The 24,749-nt window shown below is 37.3% G+C and overlaps 1 protein-coding gene across 2 annotated transcripts in view; it reads left to right on the top strand.

Annotated features, from left to right (window-relative positions):
- CASD1 (CAS1 domain containing 1) overlaps nt 1-21,989 on the top strand; it is a 28,633-nt gene extending 6,644 nt beyond the window's left edge. For both annotated transcript variants that reach the window (XM_068210833.1, XM_068210834.1), the window contains exons 4-18: nt 1,371-1,415; nt 3,563-3,625; nt 4,800-4,844; nt 8,907-9,030; nt 10,702-10,916; nt 11,879-12,304; nt 12,709-12,798; nt 13,351-13,470; nt 14,389-14,545; nt 16,068-16,147; nt 17,088-17,189; nt 18,486-18,626; nt 19,181-19,258; nt 20,263-20,355; nt 21,352-21,989. In XM_068210833.1, the coding sequence (XP_068066934.1) occupies nt 1,371-1,415; nt 3,563-3,625; nt 4,800-4,844; nt 8,907-9,030; nt 10,702-10,916; nt 11,879-12,304; nt 12,709-12,798; nt 13,351-13,470; nt 14,389-14,545; nt 16,068-16,147; nt 17,088-17,189; nt 18,486-18,626; nt 19,181-19,258; nt 20,263-20,355; nt 21,352-21,618 (2,046 nt within the window). In that variant the 3' untranslated portion in view covers nt 21,619-21,989. The remainder of the gene's footprint in view (nt 1-1,370; nt 1,416-3,562; nt 3,626-4,799; nt 4,845-8,906; nt 9,031-10,701; nt 10,917-11,878; nt 12,305-12,708; nt 12,799-13,350; nt 13,471-14,388; nt 14,546-16,067; nt 16,148-17,087; nt 17,190-18,485; nt 18,627-19,180; nt 19,259-20,262; nt 20,356-21,351) is intronic.
- The last annotated feature ends 2,760 nt before the right edge of the window (nt 21,990-24,749 follow it).

Raw genomic sequence — 24,749 nt, 5'->3', positions numbered from 1 at the left:
TAATTGTTTGGGTACACATGAGATAATTGCGATCTGAGAAGAGAACTGGAAGCTCAAGAGAAAGCTTGCAGCAGCCTGGGAATAAATTAATGACAGTGACTTGTCTCATAGCAATCTATGCTTTGTATTTGGTTTCTTGATGAGAAAATTATTGCACCTTTGTGTGTTTTTAAATAGTAGTAATTCATGCCTTCTAATTTGTCATTTAAAATGTCAGTTAAATTGCTGATCTAATCTGTTAATAAAAATCCTTGGGGCAATGACAGATTTCCAGGTCTAACTTGAAGCTTAAACTAAAAATATCTTCAGATGGTATCTTCTTTTTGATCCCTGATGAAGAGCTGTCTGAATTTTATAATGTGAAGTATGTAAACTGCAGCCAGGCGGAAGGAGGAAGAAAGGATTTAGGTGTATCATTTGTTGAACAGAATGCTGATTTCTTTTTCTATATGATACTTCTTGGCACATGTCTTCATAGATAGATGTACATACGTGATGGAAAAGACACCTTTCAACAGTACATCAGATTTGTCAATTATTTAGTAATTCTGACACTTAGAAGTGTAAGCTGGCAGCTTCTCCAGCATGCAGCATACAATCACTTCCTTCTGTCAAAACAAGATGTTTGACTGATCTAAGAACTCTGGTTTTCAATTGGGTCAATTGGTTAGGTCACTCATGCTGCCCAAAAGTAATGGTGCGGTGATAAAGTGCTGTAATGGATTTTGAGTTGAGAGTATTTTTTGTCAAGTGTTATTGAAATCAAGATCTCAGTTTGAAAAAGAGAAGTACACTTGTTCTTACGGACCAGTACCAAAATTAATACTGTATTTTAGAATTTTGAAGGAGTATTGTGTATGCATATCTGACTCCTTCCTTTCTGGTTTCTTACAATTTTTGCTCAGAAAATTTAATAATGCCTCAGAAAATTTATTTCTGCCTGAGATTATTTTCTTTTATTTTTTAATTAAAACTGTGTTGGCTGTTTTGTGTAAAGGACATGGGCAGATGAAAAGGCTGGAAAAAGGCAGTATAAGAAAAGAAAAGAAAGAGGAAAAGTCATAAGTTTTTCTTATGTTGGGAGGCTAAATTTAGGAAAACATTTGATACCTTTGTAACAGAGTGAGCAGAAAGCATTTCAGACTTTGTTGGCTAGATTGCTTCCAGGAAAAATAACAGTTTATTTTAGTAGCTTGTTTTATCAAGAAAGCAACATAAATATTTTGCGTGAGTACGCTGACAAGTTTATACAAGAAAAATCCTTTCCACTGAAGAGAAATATTGCAAGTTAGCATAGGTATGTAAATATTTTGTTTTCTTTCTGAATGTTTTTCTTAATTTGTTTTTATTGTGTGGGGTTTTTTTGACAGCATGGAAATATCCCATTTGAAGATAAATCAGCTTCAATTAAAGTGGTAAGTTTTTATCTAGTGTTAAATTATAAACCATAATCATGTTATTATTTCATACAATATAATTGAAAATGCTGTCAGAGCTGAAAAGTTAAAAGAAGGTTAAGAGAATAGACATTCTTTATAAATATTTCACAGATGTTTCACAGTGCATCTTAACACACTTAACATATATTTTAAGAGAATTTGGCATGGAGTACTTGTATTGTGGCTTAGTTTTGGGCATAAGCTCTGGAACTGTGTATAATTTTTTTCAGATCTTACAATTTGGCCTTTCCAAGCATACCCTTTGCCGGGAAGTTTACTCTTTTCATGCTGTAAAAATATATATCTGAGTCTCTTTGGATTGGTAATTTTTAATTGCCATTGAGTTTTCTATGCTATTCCAACAAGTATTCCTTCCGCTGTTTTTGCATGGAGAAATAAGTACAATGTTGATTATAATGTGGATATTTAAAAAAAAGAAAGTACTTAAGTACTTGAGTCTAGTTTTTCTGAAGGACTCTGTTCTCCCCTGCCGTGGCAATGGAGATGCTGTCCTCAATAGTTTTCTTTGCTTCACATGACAGCTGTCAGCAGTGCTGGCATTGTGCTAGTCATGTATTTATTTATGCCCTGAAGAAAACTCATTCTCTATTCACCAAAACCAAAGCAGCAGTGTGTTTGCTGAGTTGTCTGAATGTGGGTTTTCAGTACTTGTTTGTGTACATGGTTAAGATTTAGGGTAACGAATAACATTTTATGGTGGTAAGCCCATAGTAATTTAAGCATGTGCTGACCTGCTCAGTTGGCCCTCGCAGTATGTTCCTGTGTTTGTGCTGTAACTAGCACAGGTAAGCTGTGGAGTGGGTTGTTTCAGGAGTCAATTCAGCCAAAAAGTTACTTTGTAGGATTCCTTTTAATTTATGTCTGATGTGGTTCATCCTCTGAATGCTAGAAAAGATGGGACAGAACACAAGGCAGGAGGAGGGGGCTGATGCAGTGCCACTTACTAGCCTGACAGAGGGTTGGGCTGACAGAGTCATACCTTCAAAACTCCTTCACCACCAAGATTTGAGATGGCAGGTCTGGGCTTTTGGGAGATGTCTGATAGTTAATATATTCCCAGTCTGCTGCTTCCGTGTTTTGATGCAGTGTTGCTCTTTGACATTATTGGCATGGTAGCTCAATTTCCGTATTCAGACTGGCTGTGACCCAATAATCCAAATGTGGAAAATACTTGACTATCAGAAGAGAAGATTACTGGGAACAAGTGGAGAGTTTAATTTTACCCTTTCTACTCATCACAGTAGCTCTTCTGTCCTTCAGCCACTGTGGAGGACTGCATGATTGCTCACAGGTTCCACAGCCAAATAACGAATTGACAGTACTCAAGTGAACTACCAAAATGTAAAAATCCAGAGGAGTGGAAGATAAAGATTTCCTCTGTGCTGATAGTGTTTCAGCATTTTGTTACAAAGTTTCCTCACTATAGTTTCTGCATGTGTAGTCCCTGCCATTTCCCTTCAACATGTATTTTTCTACTATTCAATAGTGCTGTCCTGAGGAGTAACTAAAGCTAGGAAGTCATGGCTTTCCCTGGGAGACATAAAAGCACTAGTCTAGACTGTCCTTCTAGATGAAAGCTGAGCACTGCTCCAGCCATCTAAAAGAATTGTTAGGTTTTTATTTTGTTTGAAAATTATTATTTCATGCTATCAATTATTTTAAGCTTTGAAACAAAGAAAATCTGCTAGTAAGGATGTGGAAAACTGAGCAAAAAGCAAGTTCTAATAAGTTATAGATGTGACCTTATGTGGATTTATCCCTGATTGCAGTAGAAACCCAAGGACATCTCATATGATGGACATTAAAAAAATACTTTCTTGGTGAAATTCCAACTCCTGAACTACAAATAAAAATTTGGATTTTATGAGGGAAAATTTTTGTGGATTTGTTGGCTTCTTCTTTTTTTTTCTTTGCTTTCTGTTTTCTATGTTGGAGTAAGATACCAGGCTATTCATGCTAACTGTAAGGAAATCACACTCTGAGCCAAATGTTTTTCCTTTACAGTTGAATTGATGGTAATTAGTTTGGTTTTTTGCATTTTTTGGTTTTAGTCTACTGATTGTCTTTTGAGCTTGCAGAGTAACTCTGCCTTTTACTTACAGGATTTTCTGTGGTACCCAGAAGTTAATGGCTCTATGAGGCAACGTATCAAATCTTGGACTGAGGTTTGTTTTAAGAGATCTATAATTTGACTTTAGAATGGTGAAAAGGGGATGTTTACTGCTGTACATGTTTCTGGGTATCTCCTGGTCTTCCAAGGATGGCATCACTTGGACCTTAAAAACCCCTAAGCAAACTAGAAAAACCCTACTTCATAGGAGTGGGTTCATTAATCCTATTAAAAGCTAAAAGAATTTCAGTCTGGTTTGGCATTTTACTTCCTCTTTGGCTGCAATGACTCCACTTTAATGTGAACAAATATTTTAATCCTTATGGGTCCATTCCAACTTGTGATATACTATGATTCTATGATTTTGTATATATGTTAATTTGAGTGTTTCAGAGTGAAGGGCAAAGGTAATTTTCAAAGTCAAGAATTCTTTGATTTTACTTGTTTTCAATATCTCCCTCAATTAGCATACTAATTAATTCATGTGTTTCAGTTATGGGGCAGGCTGTCATGTTATTCTGTGCATAACTCTGACAACAAGTAATACATTTACAGATTGCCAACTAATTTTTTCCTGTTTCTTCCTTTGTTGACCTTTTAATAGCCTGGAGTTATTTAGGAGTAGCTCACAGTTATTATTTTGCTATCCTGTTGATCATTCTTGCACAACACTTTCCATCAGGATAGCTGAAGTTATCATTTGGTTTTCTTTTTCTGTGGTTTCTACAGAAATTAAGAGCTGCTGGTTTTCCTTGCTGTGCTGGGATAAAACTGGTACTGAGGACTATTTGTTTCCTTGTGCTCTTTTGTTTGAGTACACTGGCCCTTGTCCTTGTCCTACACAGAGCTGTCAAATGCCTCTGGGGTGACAATGGTCAGTGCAGATGTTTGACAATGCTGAGACTGAGATAAAAAGTTCGATAGCGTGATCTACAGTTTACTTGACCTTAGAAGAAGATGTTTAAATAGATTTTACAGAGAGCTTATGCTGCTAAATTGATCAGGATTAGAGATGCTTTTTGATACTTCATGGTTATGTAGATTCTGTTACGTGAAAACTCAGGTATCTTGCATATATAAGGTGTATGCTTTCTGCATATATCTGCAATCTACTCTTTTGTAGCCATTAGCTGATGGGCACGTGAGTCACAGTTAATGAAGATATGAGTCTTAATAATAAGTATAATTTACGAATATTTTAAAGTTAATTCCTTTTTTTTGTTTCATAGGGTTCTGTAGCAAAACCTCATATAATTGTAGTAGGAGCTGCCACGGTAAGTTATACATATATAAGGGATTTTAGTGAAGAAGGAAGTTCTTGTAGCATAACTTTAATGTTCTCAAGTTGGTTACATGATCAAGTTGTTAAACACAGTTTAGAGTAAAATATCTATTCTCAGTGAATTTGCTGTTACAAAAAGTTTTAAAATATCAGGTATACTTTATTATACCTGTGTAATGGACAGTACTTGCTTTTTGTCAGCAATACTGGTTAATAAGCATTAATTTGATTTAACCTAGCTAATAAAGTGGATTTAGTTAAAAGCAGATTATTAATTTTAAAAGTTAAATCAAGTATTTGCATACTAACTGAAGTGTATTTTTAATACACCTTTTTCAGTCACAAAATTCTAGTTTTGAGTATGACCCAATTTGGGATGGCCTCTTTCACACACATATTTCTTTTATATACATATATATGTATATATATATGGGTAAAAGTCATAATTTTACATGGCTAATCCAACAGCTAAAGAGGTTGGAGTTCTGGAGTCTTGTTGTACTGGAAGATTCCACCACTGATATGCATTGCAGCATCACAGAAAACAGGGCTGCCAAGTACCAGAAGAGGTGTCCTAACCCATCAGTTTACCACCAGGCAGGACATTTCTACCTGTGTTGCACTTTGCAGGAGTCAACCAATTCTTTAAAACTTCCAGGGATGGAATTCAGCAGGCCCCCTTAATTAGTCTGTTCTAATAACAAAGTCAAATCAAACAAAGAATCATCTCATTATTTCCACATTTAATGTCCCTTACTTCCAAATATTGGGAATTGGAATTTGGAAAGAATTAGCTAATTTGTTTTCATAGGAGCTGAAATGTAAAGGGGGGAAAATGTGTTGCATTTAAAACAAAGTCCTTCAAACACAGTTTGTTTTAGAGACGGCTGAGGCACTTCACCAAGCTGGAAACTTGTGGGCATGCCCATCTAAGGATGAACTCCCTCAGTTTTAAGAGGAGGTCATGTCTGTATGTAGCACTCCACACATTTCCTGAGGTGTCAAAAATTCCTTTTCCTTTAGGTGAACCCTTAAGTTCCCTTCCTCTGTAGAATCCACATAAATATTTGAGCTTTAGGAACTGTAGTAAGCCTAGAATATATTTTCTCAGTCTGAGACTGTAGCATTTATTACTAGGATGAGTCATTGTATTCCATATAGAAAATGCCATTATATATGGATAATGTTCTGGCATGCAGAAGGTCAGATTGCAAAACTACAGTACACTTAGCTAAATAATTCCCTTTACTCATATGTATATATTGCCTTTTGTGGACAGCAGGAGATAGAAACTAACAATATGCAGGGGAGGCTCTGCTGTTTTTAACACTAGTATATTTATACAAATATGGTTATCTAGAGTTGAACAAAGATAAACATCCTCTATTTTAAGGGATTCGAAAAAAATAAAAGCTTCAAAAATCAGACATATCAGCAACCTCACCATAGCTAACACTGGTGTGGTAACCTGCCACTCGATTAAAGTGGTATGTGCTCTTGGACTTTGTTGCATTTTGAAATTTACCTATATATCTTTTAACTTAGTGTTATGGTTTGACACTGGTGCCATGCCAGCGCCCCTGTGAAAATGCACTTTTCCAAATAATTGCTGTGAGATGTGATCAGGAACAGAGCAGAGCAGGCCTAAGCTTAATAACAAAGAAAAAAACTTTATTAAACTACTACTACTATAAAAACTACAAACATTAAATCTAGGATGAAGACCTTCTAAAACACTCTTCTTCCTCCCTCATAATTTCCAAACAAACTTAGAGTGAGACACTACTCAGGATCTTGATTAAGTTGCTTCCCTTCAGATAATCAATCCTTAGTCCATCAAGGGAGACAGGAGTCTCTCCTGTGCCACAGACCCCCCAGGAAACACAACTGCCGCCCTTGTGTCTCTATGTTACACATGGTAACCGTGCGGAGAAAATCTGCCAGTGTGACTCTCTTCTCCATGTTACAGTGCTCTCACCACCGTGCATGGACAGACTGCTCATAGGGCTCTTTTAAGGACGCTTTGCCAAGGACTAAAAGAAACAACAGTTCAGCATCTCATCTTGGGACTACAGTCCCCCCCATTTCCCCCTGGGGCCGAGGGTCCAAGAACAGAGATCTTTTTCTTCTCTTCTTTTCTGAAGACAGAGGGCCTCTCTACACCTTCCTCAACTTTCCTCTGTTCTCTCCATTCCTCTGTTGGTAATCACTGAAACAGGTCTCTTGGCCCACCACCGCATCCCCCTAAGTGCAGCCTCTGTCAGGAGAATTTGGTTCAGTTTATGGCTAACAAGAAAAGTCTAGCTACAAGCCACTTCATCATCTCTTTCCAACTTAAAAATTTCTTCTTCCGTCATCTCGGATCCCAGACTGTCTCTCTTCTACTTCAAATTAAAGAGGAGTAATATTTTACAAAGCTTTCATTTCTCAGGAAAGGGTTAAAAGCTCAGACTCCCTGGACGGCTGAAATCTCTGCCCAGCAGCCGATTCCCAAGGCCAAGGCTGGGCACCTTCCCCCCCACTGTTCTCCTCCGCGCAGGCAAAGTTACAGGTGCCGTCCGGACTCTCTGTCTCTTCTCTGTGTGTGGGGGGGATGACAAAGACATCTCCGCTTCTCTCCACCCTTCCATCCACAGGAGCTGGCTCGGTTCCAGTCCTTCTACCCCTCGGCTCACCTGGACCAGGCCACATGGCTTCCCCTCCCCCACCCAGCCCGTAGCTGGGCAGGGGAGGTCGGCACAGCACCCTGACCAGAACCAAAGAGAGCGAGTTCTTAAGAGTTCTTGCTTTTAACCCCTTGTGTTCTCAGAAGCGTATCCATACCTTCAGTAGTCACTCCAAGTACTAATATCCAAACTTAACCACTGATTAGTTTGACCCAACTTCCTAAAAAAATTCACTTCCATGTCAAACCACACCACTTAGCTCTTGGGTTGGTCATGCTACTTTGGCCTGGACATGTCTGTCTTAAGATGTCAACTACATAACAGTTTGTAAATAGAAGTAAAGTCTTCTAAGCTGGAGGAGCTTCAGCTCATACAAAAGTCAGTTGCTTGCTTATTTTGGGAAAAGGAGCTTGTCTTGAGAATGTCACTACCATGCTCTGCTTCTTAATTCCTGACTTCATGTTGTATGGAATGTGCTGCTTTAACTGTCTATTATATACTGTTGGTGTTTCAAATTAAGTATTTAGCTGCTGGGAGAAACTGCTTCTTTTTTTCCAGTGTGAGTTCTCAGAGCAGCTGTATGTTATTTGGTTTCATGAAGTATTAATTTATATTGAATAATATTTTCAGGAAATGCATTAATCAGTGTACTTGTCTTACGATGAAATTTTTATGTGGCTATTTTGAGATAAATAGAGTTTGCTATATTTAGGCTAATTGTTATGGTTTTGCTTTTTTTAGTTTTTACTAAGTCAGTTGGGATACAGTAACACTTTTAAAAAAAGCTGCTTCCATTTTTCATACAGTGTGGGAAATAATTTTCAAAAGTTAGGAGGAATTCTTGAGTGGCTATAGCATTCTCCCAGGGGTTTCCTATAGAAGATTAAACCAAAAATTAAAATGGCTCTTGTTTGGTTTTTTGGGTTTTTTTTTTTCCTTTGTGGATATCTGCAAAACAGATGGACATATTGGAAGTTGATACCACCATCAGGTTTTGTTTGCATACATCTCTTGCTGTAGTCAGTCTAGAGGGGAATTGATTGAACTGACCAAGATTTTTCAATAGCAAGATAGGCTTTGCTACTTCATTGCTGGGAAAAGCCAGGAGACTTTGAATTAAAACGTCTTCTGTCATTTAATTTATGAAAAGTCAAATATACACATAAGTTGATTTTAAATACTCTTTATTTGGATGATGTGATTGAATGTAATTGTCTGTCTGGACAGCTGCTTGGTCCAAAAGAATTTTTTTAGCACTTTTGAACAGAAAACTGAAGAAATCTATCTATATAGAAATAATAAAAAATAGCTACAAATGGAGCAAGGGAATCAATTAATTAAGGGTACTCAGACATACATGTTCTGAATTTATTTCTTTTTTTCTCCAGTGGTCTATCAAGATTCACAATGGCAGCAACGAAGCCCTTGCACAGTATAAAATCAATATCACTTCAATTGCACCTCTTTTGGAAAAATTAGCAATAAGTAGTGATGTTTACTGGGTCTTACAAGGTAAAGTAGTGAATAGTAGGTAACAATTTTTAACCTCACTGTCTGTTGAATCATTATGTTGTAGGATATTGAAAACTTAATCCATACTGTTTACTTGCAGATTGAAAAAGGTGTTGGTTGAGCTTTAGTCTCTCCTTTCTTGCAATCATAACTAAGCTGATACCTAAACAGCTGCTGCTACTGATAGAGATTTCAAAGCTCTAGCAGGAAAAACTTCTGCCTTATGAACTCTTAATTCCTCGTTAGCTTACTCTGACTCAACATGGCAGGTCTATTCTCCCTGTGCTGTGCTCCATACATACCTCCTGGGCGTCAAGAACACAGGCGCATGCAACGGAAGTTTTGTTCAATTCAATTGTCAGATTATATTAATGATAGAAGAGGTTGAACAAGTGTATCCTCTGTGTGTCTAGAATTAATAGATACACTCTCGAAAATGTGGAGAATTGAAGTCTTTAGAATGAAACTTGTTTCTCTACACTGTGTTGAGAAATCATGGCTCACAATGAGTTAGTGAGATTTTTATTATATCACCAAGCTTAGATTGTTTTGCTTTTCTTCAATAAAATTAAAATATTTCCCTGAAACTGAACAATGAGCTCATAGGTAGAATGTTCTCCTGTTTTTTCTGCCACAGGACATACCATTTTAATTGTCATCACCTTAGTTAGATACATACGCAGATTTTGAGCCCTGTTAGCAATATACCCAGCTGTACCCTTACAATCACATCCAAGTTCCTATCAAAGATGGTTCTAGAGATAAATCTGACTCAAGAAATTAGTCTCCCATTCCTTTCAAAACCATGTTTATTTACATCAGAAGCAGTTAGCTGTCTGACTTGTCCCACTGTGGTACTGCTAAGGACCTAGTCCATTTATATAATATCTGAGCTCTATAATGGCCCAAGTGGGAGGATAAGCAGTCTGTACAGAGTTGTCAAGACATTGATTATCCAAACATAGGCATGAGGTACCTGAAGTAAATCAATCTGCATCTCACAGAGTATGTCACAGCAGGAGCTTTTCACAGGACCTTAAAGACCTCTGGCTGACCTTTTGATCTAGAACCCCATATCACTTTCTTTTAAGCTTTACATAATTTCTGAAGCCTGTAGGCAATTAAGTTGATGTTTTTTTTCTGTAAAACTGAGATTCTGCCATAAGTTAAACTGGAGTCAACAGGAGCAAGTGGAATATATTTATGGCCTATGAGAAGTGAGGAGCTGTTTTTTTTTTTCCACAGAAGATAAGAGGGTTTGAGAAAGTTGGTGGGTTTTTTAAATGTGTCTATTCTGCTACCTCTCTTCTGCCCTCTTTCCTTTGGAGTCTTTTCTTGGGCAATTCCATTGCTGAGAGAAAGCATAAGCAGCTCTGCACTTTAGCATTGTCTGCTTTTCCTGGATTCAGAGAAGTTAAAGCAAGCATTCCTGTCTGGCCAGAGCTTTCTAACCTACAACTACATATGCATTAATAGGGAATGGCGATAAGAACATTTTGCGATAAACAGCTCTGGTAACTGTGGCAGTCATTTATTCCTTGCTGTACATTTTTTCTGTACAAGTAAACAATTGTGACCTCTTAAATGAAAGTAGCACGTGCAACTTGAGCTAAGGAAACTCATTGATAAGTATAAGATTAATGTGTTCATTCTTTGTCCTTTGAAATTCAGATCCTGTTTATGAAGATATGCTGAGTGAAAGTCGGAAAATGATCACTAATGAGAAAATAGATGCTTATAATGAAGCAGCTGTTCGTATTCTGAACAGCAGCTCCCGAAATTCCAAAGCTAAAGTTAAAGTGTTCAGTGTATCAAAATTGATAGCACAAGAAACTATCATGAAGTCTGCAGATGGCCTGCATCTCCCTGAATCTAGTAGAGATACAGTAAGTAGTTTTTATCACTGGTCAATATTAAAAGTATTAATAGTAAAACAAGATCTGAAGTGAATGTTCTGAAACTGTAAACAGTATAGATGTAATGAGGACTGCATTCATAAGGGAATTTTGTTCAGAAAATTCCAGTGGGTGGGAGTCCAATCAGTTTTCTAGGGATTTAAAAAAATATAATAGCAAATACATTAGTGCATAACTATTTTAAAGTAGCTGTTAATCCACTAGATCTTTTAGATCCTGAGTGTAAACTTCATGCTTTCATGTGTATGAATGAGTTAAGGTGGTAATGACTCATAAAGCAGTGCTAAGAAGTACATCTCAAATTTCCCCCATGTGTCCAGAAAATTTGGTTTGATAGGGAGCATGAAGAAGGTAACAAACACACAGTATAGATCTCCCTGGTTGCATGGAGTGCCTCTGACTTTATTTTTCTCTTTTACTAACCAATATGTATATGCATGCAGTGAGCCCCTCTGAGCTTTTCAGCCTGCCCTTTTTGTGAAGGAGCTTTCCCATTTTGTCACTTCTGGTTCAATTCCTTTGCAGGTTTAAAGTCAGGATGAACTAAATGTCATCTTACCACATGTTTCAGTCTCACTGTCATGTTTTAGAGAGTTGCATTACTGTGCCCCTTTAGAACCCAAGTTTGTGAGCTGTTTTTCATTTACAGACCTTCTGCAGCTAGTAGAGAGAACCCTTCTGCTCTAAGATTAGCCATTTTTGCTTACCTCTGGACATTCAAGTATTTTTTGTTTGGAAGAAGTGTTTTGACTGGACTGTTGAATGCAACTGGGTATATCGTGGAACTGGAAGATTTTATTTTTGTAGTGATAAGGGAGAATTGCATGTCTGATGTCAGTGCATGATGCAGAAGAAAATTTCTTTTGATGAAAATGGTAACTTTTAAAATTAGAAATTAATTTCCAAAACAGCTTTTTTTTTTTTTTTTACAGAATGCAATGATTCTTATGAATCTCTACTGCAATAAAATAATGAAGCCCATTGATGGCTCCTGCTGCCAGCCTCAGCCTCCTCTCACTCTGATACAGAAGATAGCTTTCTCTTTCTTTACTTTGTCCATTTTTGGATATTTAATTATCAGCTTAATTCATCGGAATAATTATCGGAAGAACAAAACATGCACTGATTTGGAAAGCGGAGAGGAGAAGAAACCTGCCATCAGCACACCTAATGTTTCTACTTTAGAGATGCTCTTACACTGCTTTTGCAAACTTGGTCTAATCATGACCTATTTTTATCTGTGTGACAGAGCAAATCTTTTCATGAAGGAAAATAAATTTTACACACATTCATCTTTCTTCATACCAATCGTCTATATCTTGGTTTTGGGGGTATTTTATACTGAAAATACCAAAGAGGTAATGATCATCTTGACATCCCACTTAAATGTTGTTTTCCAGGTTGTATGTAAAATAACCAATCTCTAAGTATTCAAGGTTAATTTTTGAAAGTCAGTATAATTCAACTGTAAAAAATGTCACCTCAAGCAGTATAATGTTTGCATAGAATTAGATGCAGAGGCTTTTTGAAGCCATGTGGATGTCCCCACTTTAGTCATTCTCACTCTTTCAAACTGGAATTGATCAGAGCTCAGCTGAAAGAGAATTTAAATCATGTTAAATCTGTGCCCACTAGACAAGACTTTTACAGTTGAGACCCATTTACCCATAAATTGGTTTATTGTTTGAATTTTTTCTCCTCATCTTGTAGATGTTCCTTGTTCTTTTTGGAATAGCAACACTCTTGTTTTGTTTTACATTAGACTAAAGTGTTAAATAGAGAACAGACTGATGAATGGAAGGGCTGGATGCAACTTGTTATTTTGATTTATCATATCTCTGGAGCAAGCACTGTAAGTAATTTGAATTTCTTTTGCTTTTAGGGGGAATGCTATTTGGGTATGTTATTTCAAAAGAAAGATAGTGTAAATGGGCATAAGAACTGAATAGAATGACTAAATAATGCTATTGTTTCTGTAGTTTTAAACATGGTATTAGCAGAGTTAGTTTTTTTCTCTAACTGTAGATTTGATTGATGAAATCATTATATATGTTACTTGACCAGTAAAAAAGTTTCATCTGTGTAAAATATTACATTAATTTATTTTTAATTGCTGGCAGCTTGAAACTGTTGAAGGTGGGCTTTCAAAGATCCCTTCTTAAGTATCTCCTAACTAGTAATAGGATGTGGCAAGTGTAGACCAATAAATAGAAATAATTGATTTTAACATCAGAGGTTAGGACACCAAAAGAGCTTAGTAAGAAACAGGGCAATGTACTATAGTGTTTCTTTTCTTAGTTAAATCTGATTTACTGCGATGCAGAAATAACATAAAAGGGGGGAAAAGGAAAGCCAAAAATATTTACCTGGACATTTAAAAAAGGTACTTTATTTTTCTCAACAGTTTTTGCCTGTGTACATGCACATTCGAGTTCTGGTTGCTGCCTATCTGTTTCAAACAGGTTATGGGCACTTCTCATATTTTTGGATAAAAGGGGACTTTGGTGTATACAGAGTGTGCCAGGTAAGAATATCTGCCTACTATTTTTATAAATAAATGTGTCAGATAGCAAAATATCTGTAATATATCCATACTCTCTAAATAATGTGACATCAGATCACATAACCAAGGTTTAAACAATAGAAATGGCTGTTGTGTCTATGCAATCTGAGCTGTTTAATTGGTATTGTTTATCTAATACAAACTTAAACCATATAAATGATACTTACAATGTAAAAAATGCAAGTGTGTACACTCTGAAATTGCAAGACAAGTATTTTCTAATAAATAGCCATGGAGATTCCATTGCAGTAGCAATTTACACTATATAGCAATATGTAAGTAATAAGCCAGGTGGGCTTCCAAAGACAGTGTATTGGAGCCTACATTTATTAATAAAGAAAAATAATTTTCACACCATAACAACACTGACAACATACCTGGTTTTGTGGCTTTCCTCCTAAGTTTTGCAGCATATGCTGTAGTACTTTAATTTTTTTCTAATACATATCTTTGATTGCTGTTAGGTCTTACGTTGTCCTGTAACTCAGGTCATTGTGCTTATTAAATGTACATTTACAGCCTGGTGATGGCATTACCCTGGCCTTAACTGAGCTAGCCTAGGTAGCTTTTGGGGCTGAAAAAAGAGAGGCATTAACAGCATCCAGCAAATGGAGCACTTGGTCCCCAGCCTAGGAAATAATCAGATAGGGTTAACCTTATTTTTATTGCAATCTCTACCCAAGCAGGTCAGGGTAGGACAGGTCCAGAACCACATAATCAGCCTGCAGTCTTACATTTCTCTGCTGATGTTCCCTGTGCTACTTTATCCACATTTCAATGTAAAATACATAGATATTTTTGTACAGTGCTAAAGGAACTTTCTCAGCTTTGCCTCCCAGTTTACATATCCTCTGTCTTCTTTCCTCTGACAACCCCCAGGTTTTATTTCGTCTCAATTTCTTGGTTGTGGTACTGTGCATAGTGATGGACCGACCTTACCAATTCTACTATTTTGTGCCATTAGTCACTGTCTGGTTTATGATCATTTATGCCACCTTAGCTGTATGGCCTCAAATTGTCCAGAAGAAAGCAAATGGTAAGATCTCTTTTTTTCTTTCTGCTATAAAACATGTTTGTTATTACAATGATAACATACAGAAATGGCAGCGCTAGTAGATCTCAGTCTCTTTGTTAGTCAAAATATGCTAAACAGCTGCTCACAGAAATACAGTTTGTCGTAGGTGAATTAGGTCAGTTGAAAAATATAACAGCTGATGACTAAACTCTGTCTCTGTTTACAGTCAGATTAGAATACTTTTAAATAGGTTTTGATCATCAGGAATGTGTTTTACAAGAATTGTAATTTTACTGAATGGAAAGGAGAACCGTAGGTCGCACTGTCTGTGCTTGCTGGGGCTGGGGCAGTGTCTGTTGTGTGCTCGGGGTGCAGTGTGAACAGGGAGTGCTTAGACTTTCTCGTTCTGTGTTGCCAAGGTGTCTGTCCAGCTTCAGCACCAATTCTGTCTTAGCTGGTCAAATAAGAACATGGGGCTTGCTATCCTAGTGTCTTAGATTAAATGAGCTATCAGAAGTGTGTCTTGTGGTACAAATATTTTAAATAAAAATTGAAGTGAAATCCCAATTTTTGTGTTGCAGTTCATTGAAAAGCTGTAATGCATGTGGTAAATGCTTATTATTTAATTTGCCTAAATTAGAACTAAAACCTTAAGAACCTTAAATCCTCATTCCCTAGTGATGGAGGAATACCCCCATTTTATAGCCTGAAGATATGACCATGATATATACCAAATATATACCAGGAATAGATGCTGCAAAAATACATTTAAAGAATAATTTTACAAGCTTTCTTGAAGGCAAATATCTTCTTTTTTTTCTTCACAAAGGCACTTCTCTTCCAGAAACAGAGAAATTACTCTTGTGTACTTTGGAGCAATAGTGTACTATAAAACTACAAAATCTTTCAGTGATGACTTTCAGTTGTTTATGATCCTTTTTACAGCTGCCAATTTATGTGGTCAGAGGGGCAGATGATCTCTATTGCAATGCTGAGGTTTGGGTAGAGCTTAGTATTGGTTGACAGCTTTGAGGAGTAGTTTCTCAGTCTTGTTTCAACAAGATACTTGTCCTTAATGACCTGCAGTTGAACTTTTAAGTAAAGCTGGTATCTCATGGTTTAATAATACTTTCTCGTTTCACCTGACAAAAGGCAGGCATTTTTATGTACATATTTTATTACATTCGCCTAGAATAAGGACTGCCTGTGCAGAGTGTTTGGGAAAGCAGAGGTTTTAAAACAGTGTTTTTGTTTGAACATCTAAATTCTCTTCTTTATGTATTTTGTCCTTGTCTTAGACATGAGGCTTAGTTTAGGCTTAATATCTTTTTAGTTGCTGTGAATGTTTATTTTAATGGCTTAAAGTAAAATTTAAATGTAGATAGTGATAAAATATTGCTGGCAAAATTTGAACATTTATTTATGAATGAATTATTACAAAGCATAGCTACACTAAATAATTGGCAGTTATTACTTAATGTGTCCTGGGGTTTGCTATTGAAACATTAATGGCAGTATAATGATTAATTTATTTCTTCCTCAGGGAACTGCCTATGGCACTTTGGCTTACTGCTGAAACTGATTTGCTTACTGATATGTATATATTTTCTGTCATATTCTCAGGTTTGTAAATCCTGTCTATATTTATCCTTAACGACTTAAGAGTATATTATTATCTGTCTCTATTTTTTGATGTGCTCATAACTTGTATATTTGCTCCAGTATCATAAATGCAGAAGAAAAAAAAATGAACCTTTTGATTTCTTCTCATATTTGAATTGGTGTGGGTATTGGAAAAACCCACAACTGTGTGTCTTACTCATTGGTTTGTTGTGTTTGACATATTTTCAATGTACTACTGTGAATGTAGTAAATACAAGGGCCTATGCTTTTGGGTTTGGAGTGGGGGTTTTTTGTGTGCTTAGAGTTTCTGGGTTTTGCCAGCATATGAGGATGCATATGGTGATATGATGATAATGAAGTTCTGTGTCTCTTAGAGACCTAGTGTTGGCTTTGATACCACATCAAAAGATTGGTTCTCAGGCTAGATTAGCGACTCCCTGCATGCTGTAAGGGCAGCTGACAGAAGTCAGGACAGAGTTTGTCTCTCGAGGATCTTACAGGGGGGTTGTGTGGTTTTAATCCCTCACTTGTTTTCAGCCTGTTGAACTGTAGTCTTGGACTGCATATTCCTTATCTGGAGTGCATATTCCTTATCACAACCTATGGAGTGTATATTCCTTATCACAACCTGTGGAATGCATATTCCTTATCACAGCCTGTTAGTGGATCTCTCCCTGTGAGAAGCAGTACAAAATGGAAGGTGTGCAAATATGCTAAGGGGAGGCAAAACTCAAACTCTCTCTCATGTGAAGAAGTTTTTTATCTTTTCTTTTTTCTTTTTATTTTTTGTGGGGGAAAGACTTCTAAGGAATCCTGTGTTTTTCTAGTGGCATGTAGCTAGTGAAATAAGGGTAGAATAATATTAAAGACGTTATTGATTTAAATTTAGTAAATACAGTTGATGTAGTGTTAATTCTTTTTCCATATATATCCTTTACAGGGTGCATTTGAGAAGATATTTTCCTTTTGGCCATTGTCCAAGTGTTTTGAACTGAATGGGAATGTCTATGAATGGTGGTTTAGGTGGAAGCTGGATCGCTACGTATGTAACATTTGCATAAATTTTTACTTGTCTTTTAAAGGTATGTTTTAATTTGTGGGAAGAGGGAGGGTTGTTTTCCTTCCCTCCAGACAAAGCAGGAGTTTGCCCCAGTGTTTAATAAAAGATTAAGCTGCACCCACTTCAGTTCTGCAAATGTCTGTCATTATAATCTTTAAAGCCTTGTTTGAAAGGTGGAGGTTGATATATTTGCTTCTGGATTTAAAAAAATGAAGTATCTTGTCCTGGATCTGTCTTTTCTCAAAAATTTTACTGTGAAAATTTAACACCTGTAGCACTTCAGGCTGTTGAAAGACAAGGAAAATTACTGTGGTAGCTTTCTTAATATACTTTTTGGAAGTTGTATCAATTAAGGATATATTTCTTTTAAGGTAACTTATGAAGCATTAAAATCAGGGTCTTGGTGCCCAAACCAGACTACTCTTGTACGTATTTTTAAATTATTTTCCACTGGGAAAGTGCTTTCCTTCCAAGTTTTGACCCTGCAGTGTGAGGGAATAGAACAGGGAGACTTTGCTCTTTTTTCCTTTCATTCTTGGCAAAGGGAAGTGGAGTTTCTAAGATGGAAGCCTTTAAGTGCTGAACAGGATCGGTCCCACCTGTGTCCCCCTGGGGCCTCTGGGAGTCGAAGTCTGGGTGGCAGAGCGTTGTCACCCCCGGGGCTGCCCGGCAGCAGCACACCCTGCTGGCAGCCCGCGTTCGCTGCTGGGCTCTGTGAGCACTGTGGGTTGGGTGGTGCTGCTGAAGAGCAGAGCTCAAAATAAATACAGAGGACAAGCACTGTGTAGGCCTGAAATGGCCTCATGTTGCCAGCTGATGAGAATTTGGCATAAGATTGTAAAGCACTCTGTTGAAGAATTGTGTCTGTGAGAGAGGGAAGCACTTGTCCTGCTTCTTGAATGTTTTCACCTGCCAGTTTGGGAGAAAGCCAGAGACTTGTGGTTTTTCCCCAGAGAAAGCCTTTTCAGTGGTGTCATAGATTGCAGAGGGGATAGTAGATACTTGAAAGCTTCTTGAAATTTCATTGTCTTGTCTTTAATGCTCTCTGAAGCATTAGTAAAAGATCTTTATTTGTAAGTTTCGAGTTGAGTTAAAAATGCAGTCTGTGACTATCTTGTATGGAAAGTTTGGTTTTGTTTGCTTCAGTAAATCTGGGAAAGGACCTTTTGAAACATAGCTTTAAAACTATTTATCTGGTAGCATTTCTATTAAGAGTTTATACCTGAAATACTTGTAAAAGCCATGAAATATTAATTGCATTCTGTTTGTCTTTTGCAGGTGGTTTTTCATGGGATGCTGTTTGCTTTTATTTATCTGGCACTGCAGAAACATCAGATGATATCAGAAGGAAAAGGAGATCCTCTTTTCTCAAACAGAGTTTCAAATGTTTTATTATTTATTTCAATTGTGTCCTTTTTGGTAAGTATCTATTATAACCTAGTATAATCAGGTTTGTAAATATCTGAAAAATAAGTTTTCTGAAGTTGTTGTTTAGACAGTAATATCTAACAAACCTTGAAAAATCAAATCTTTATCTGGAGATATTTCAGCTGGGTTTTTCTGTACAGCCCTACCTATCTACTCTATAAAATATTTTCTGTTCTGTCAGATGTAGATGAAAACATCATTACTCTTCCAGTTTATTTCAAAGCTTAAAAGAAAATTGGATCATAAAAATAAAAATAACATCATAAAAATAACATGGTAGATAACACAGCTCTTATCTCCACACTTGATTGTTTGTCTATTTTTGATGAAAAAAGTTGTATTAAGAATTACTTATCAGATATGTATTCATTAGCTACAAAGAAGAATTTGAGCGAAACAGGAAGGTTAAGTCATGTAGTTTTTTTCTGTTAGTGTCCTGCATCTTAGTGAACCAACTAATGCTAAAACAATTCAAAATATCATACTATTTCATTTTTGTATGTACATATAATTGCTACACAGACTAAATTTTTAATATCTTTTAGACCTACTCTATTTGGGCTAGTAGCTGCAAAAACAAGACAGAGTGCAATGAGCTACATCCTTCTGTTTCTGTGGTGCAGGTAATTATTAGTCCTTTTGAGTACTGTGATAGAATCTAGTCTGTTCTTATTTGAGCTTTTTTAAAATTTGTTTTAAAATATATTCGTGCTTTTGCGTGGAATGTCAGATATTGAGCTTCATTCCCGTATCTGAAAGTGAAAAAGAGTTAAGCAGCATTAGTCAGTTTTTCATTGCCTTTAAGCACTGAAACTGCACACTGTGATTGTGGTTTTGATTTATGTGGATGTCCTTAGTGTAGGTTTCATAGGCACCATTTGTGTCAAAACCCAACTTTTGACTATTTGCATAGCAGTGGCAAAGAAGAAAGCTGTGGAAGAGAAGAAAGGTGTAGAAAAGCAGGAGTATTTAGGAGGTATTAGTGTAGGAAGCAACCTATGGCACCCTGTAGTCACTTCCAGGCAGAGAAGAGGTGGGCCACAGAGCCATGCATGTGGTTTTCTTAAATTTAGATGTTCCTCTTGCCATGTCCCCTGCCCCACTATACCCCAGCTGTCACATTCTGTGCTGTTTCTTCTCTCATTATTTTGTCCTTCTCTCTTGAGGGGCAGCAAGAGTGACTTAATTTTTAATATTATTTTGTCCATCTTGACACCCTCTCTTTAAAAACTGAGGGTTAACTCAAATTTGTGGCCACCTTTATTTTAGGCTGGCATGGTGTAACATGTTTTGTGACCATGCCTGGGAGGCATGTAGTAACACCTGTCAGCATCAAGGCTGTGATTCTACTGGAGATGTAAATGTGACCTTCTATGCTGTAAGCATTTGTGTACAGTATTTTTACTTTCCATACCTACTTTGTAAAGTATAAACTACATGGATTTTTGTTTGTTTTTTGTTTGATTTTTTGTTTGCTTTCTTATTAGCTTTTAAAGAAATTTTAATGCATGATGCACTTCACTTAGTGCAGTGAAAATGGATATACCTTTTATATGTTTGTTTGGCTTGTCATCCACAGTCACTTTCTTTGTTTTACTTTTAAAAAAAAAAAAAAAAAAAAACAAAGATTTTAGCTTTCATCCTCATCAGGAACATTCCTGGATATGTCCGATCTGTGTATAGCTCATTCTTCGCCTGGTTCGGCAAAATTTCTTTAGAGGTAAGTAGAATGACCAGAAGTACAGTGAATTAAAACTTAGAAATGTAAGGTGGTGTTATTGTCTAGATTGGACCATAACATAGAGAAAACATTTACTGACTTACTAAATACCCTCATGTTTGACCTCTTTTAGCATTATAGCTTTGGTTGCACATAAAATTTGTGGCTGAAATAGCAGTGTCACAGTAGCAAGCTTAATTCTTGTGCTGTTTAGGGGGTGGGGTACTTTAAGTATGTGAGAGCGGGGATTAAATGCTCGAGGTTTATGTGAGGTTTATGCAGTTGGAAGATAAAAATTTAGTCCAGTTGGAGAATTTGCATTAATTATACTTACTAGTGTAAGTACACTTACAAATGTGTTTGCCATAGAAAGCTTTTTGAGACTAATAAAGAAATGTAAAATAAACCCCTTCTTAATGCAAGTGTTACCTTGTTCCATTGAGTGTATATTTTGAAACAGTAGGAATTCTCTTGCTTCCCATTTGCTGTTTAGTGATAGTAAATGTGGCATTTTATTGTATTACTAAAATACATTTCTAGGAGAAGCTCATTGCAATACAGTGTATATGGAGTACAGGATCTTGTGGGTTTTTTAAAGGATCACATTTCACATTTCCAGTTCTGGGTGGGCTTTAGGTGCTGATTAGCTCCAGGGAGCTGTGCATTCATCAGCAGGTGAAGCATTCTCTCTTATTTGCAGGCATGTCAGTTCAGACCCTCACCAGAAAGACAGTAACTGAGGGAGGCAGATTCTTCCCTGCTCTGATGGAATGTATCTAATGCTCCACTGAGCCTGTATTTGGTTAAGGGCCAAGCAAACCCACTGTGATTTAACAAGGTCATGGTTTTGTTTTGTAACAAAGACATGTGGAAAACAGCTTCTAACTTAAGCAGAAGTGTGTCAGTTGATGCAATAGTAACAATTATATGGTTTTTTTGGTAAGTAAAAATATTTACATATATAAGTATTGTTAAACACTTTTTTTTTTCTTTTAGCTCTTCATTTGCCAATACCATATTTGGCTGGCAGCAGACACAAAGGGGATCTTGGTGCTCATTCCTGGATATCCAATGTTTAATGTTCTTGTCAGCACTTTCATATTTGTGTGCGTGGCACATGAGATTTCTCAGATCACTAATGATCTAGCACAGATTGTGGTTCCTAAAGATAACTCAACTCTGCTGAAAAGGTTGCTATGCATAGCTGGATTTTTTTCTGGACTACACTTCTTCTCAGCAATGCAAGATCCGTCAAGGCATTAACTTGGAAACTTTCTTCAGGTTTACTTTGTGTCTGCCTGAACAAAAATTCTCAACTGGAGGTACAAGAAGACATTTAAATTAAGCGTGTGGAAAATGTATATAGTGGAACTGTACATATTTTGTGTGGAAATAGCCTTCTCAAATAATCTGAGAAACAAGAGTGCACTGTACAGAATTGCATGTGAAAATGAGTCTTTTCTACTGGATGTTTGTTTCTGTTTACATATCTGTTGAAAGGAGACACAAAGCAGCGCAGTGGTTGAGCAGTATCATGGGCACATCGTGGGATTCAGCCGGCGCTGGCGAGCCCAGGGCGAGGAGCTGCGCTGTTCCTGCTGTTCCAGCGCCCGCCACGCGGAGCACGCGCTGCCGTCCTCGTCCTCGGCAAGAGCACGCCCGGCGCCGCCGGGAGCCTCTGGAACCGCCGCCAGGAGCCTCTGGAACCACCGCCAGGAGCCTCTGGAACTGCCGCCGAGGCAGCAGGACCAGGGCAGTGCTCTGAACACAGCGGTAACTTGCTGGTTAGAAATTAGTGTTTGGGGTGGAAATAGTAATACATGTTATATGAAACCCTTGATACGTGGAAGTAAGAAGTACTCATCAGTTCAGTGGTTGAAGATTATATACAAGTTTACATGATGTTTTATGAGGGTTTTTTTTTAGAAATTTAAGATATGTTTAGCAAACACGGTGAATTCTGAGACAAAATTTTTCTATAAAGAGAATTTGGGTTTTCTTCCTAAAATCATTTGCTTTTTCATAAATTTTTCACGAATTCATTTAACTGTGTGTAGTTCTGTGTACAGTCCCAGTGAACAAACAAATGAATCATTTTCAGAGACTCAGTTCAAGATGGGAAATTTTTGGAAGACTTTCAACTTTTTTCAGTCAGATGGAATCCCATCAGATCTACTCCATTAGATCTTATGGGAACGGTGATCTTTGACCCTCTCCCTGTGTTTGTAGGTGACCTTGAATTAGGTCTCTCTAGGGAACTAATGCCATATTCTATGCTGTAATAACATTTTCATTTAAGAGGATGCAAGTCAGTCTGTTGGTATCATGAGGAGCAGGGATTGAGTGGTCAACTTTGTTGCATGCAGATGGTTGAGTCTTAGAATTACAAGTGAATGAGGTTGGAGCTGTTTGGAGAAAACTTATTCCCATTCTTTTCAGGAGTGCCCAATCTTTCTTACTAATTTTTCCCTTTAGCAAAAGCCTTATAATTGAAATAAACAGTCCTGCAGTGTTGCAGTGGCAAGCTGTTGTTTACATTCTACTAATCAGTGAAGTTATGGACATTTCTTGGTTGGTTGTGGGTTTGGATCAAGTAATAGTTTGACCTCTAGTTGCTTTTTCATTTTATTATTCTTCTGATTATTTGTTAGCAGTCAAAAACATGAGAGCAATATTCTTTTCCAAGCATATGTGCAATTATGTATGATTATGAACAAAATGAATCCTAATTTGTACCATATATACTGTCGCATGCATGTTTTTGTTCTTATCCCAGGTAAAACATTGAATTCAATCTTGCAGCCATGAATGAATGCAAAACAAATTTATGAAAACAATTACTTCAATTTTTATTTTTTTGTGTGTGGTGGAGAACAGTTTCTTTTAAAGAATGAGCAGTCATTCATCATAAAAAACAAAAAAGAAATAATTGACTTCCCCCAGATTCAGCAGTTTTACTAAGCCTGCCAGCTGTTTTCAAGATACTGGAAAGATACTCAGCTGTTTGTTCTGTGTGCATATTACTTCCAGTGCTTGGGAATTTAACCTCATTGATCAATAAATTTGAGTGACTGAAGGAAAGAGTGTAGGTGGATACCATAGTGGGGAATAGCAAGCATACCCTTCATCTATGCCAGTATTATGAGCAACAGGGAACTGTGAGCTTGAGAGATCATTTTTGTTTTGTTCTTCACAACATAACTGTTGTAGATACAACTCTATTTATCTGTTGTACAGACTTGGTTAAAAGATTTATTTTTAATGTTTGAAATAATGCACTTGTTTACTATTACTGTATGTGGGATAAATATATTTTCTTTTCAGGTTATGTAAAAATATGAAGTAATTTAAACATTAAATAAAAGTGCTGTGGATGCTTATTTTTGTAATGGGACCAGCATCATTTAAGTAAAAACTCTCTATTGCTTGTCTACAGCTGCACTGCAGTTCACTATATCACAAACAGTGCAAGGCAACAGATCACAAGGCAGATGCAATGCAGGAATTACTCTGCACTAAATGGCACTGTCCCTGCTCTGATGAAATTACAGCTCCAGGAGCCAAAGCCACCCCAGAGCTCAGGGGGCCTCAGCAGAACTCCGCAGTGGAGACGTCAGATACTTTTCTCTGCCAGGAACTCTGCAGCAGAGCTCTGCAGAAAAGCAGAGGAACTCACTCAGCTTTTCTTTGGTCTGGCAACCAAGAAACCAAGCCTATCTTGAAGACTTGCTTGAGTTACGGAATTGAGATTCTACTTGAGCTACTTAAATCCCACTCTCAGTAGAAGGGGCTCCTTAAGCAAAGGAAGTACCAATCTCTTTAATCTTGTGACCAATGACAAGACACAAGGAAATGGCCTAAAGTTGTGTCAGGAGGTTCAAGGTTGGATATCAGAAAAGGTTCTTCACCCAGACGGTGGATGAACAGGCTCCCCAGGGAAGTAGTCACAGCACCAAAGCTTCCAGAGTCCAAGAAGTGTTTGGACAATGCTCTCAGCTGCGTGGTATGACTTTTAGGGTCCTGGGCAGGGCTGGGAGTTGGACTCAATGATCTTGATGAGTCCCTTTCCCAACTCGGCATGTTCTGTGATTCTGTGATCCTGAAAGCTCCTGATTTTATAAACAGGGAGACATATAGTTCAGGTGCCCACTTTAGATAGTAAGTGCAGCAAATCCTCTCCCTCCTCTTCAGTTAGGACATCTGTTTAGGCATCATCCCCAGCTAAACAAACCCTGCACCATTAGCTGCACCCCAGGTCTCAGACCCGACCATGCAGTATTGTGGCTGGAACATTAAAAGCTGTAACAATGTTGTTCAGGCACCCTTTTGTAAAACAGTCAGGCAACAACTTTGCTACTTTGTGTTTTCCATTTTATTAGATGATACATTTCATC

This window comes from Anomalospiza imberbis, chromosome 1, assembly GCF_031753505.1.
Source record: "Anomalospiza imberbis isolate Cuckoo-Finch-1a 21T00152 chromosome 1, ASM3175350v1, whole genome shotgun sequence".
NCBI lineage: Eukaryota > Metazoa > Chordata > Aves > Passeriformes > Viduidae > Anomalospiza > Anomalospiza imberbis.
This window is presented reverse-complemented; position numbering and strand designations above follow the sequence as displayed.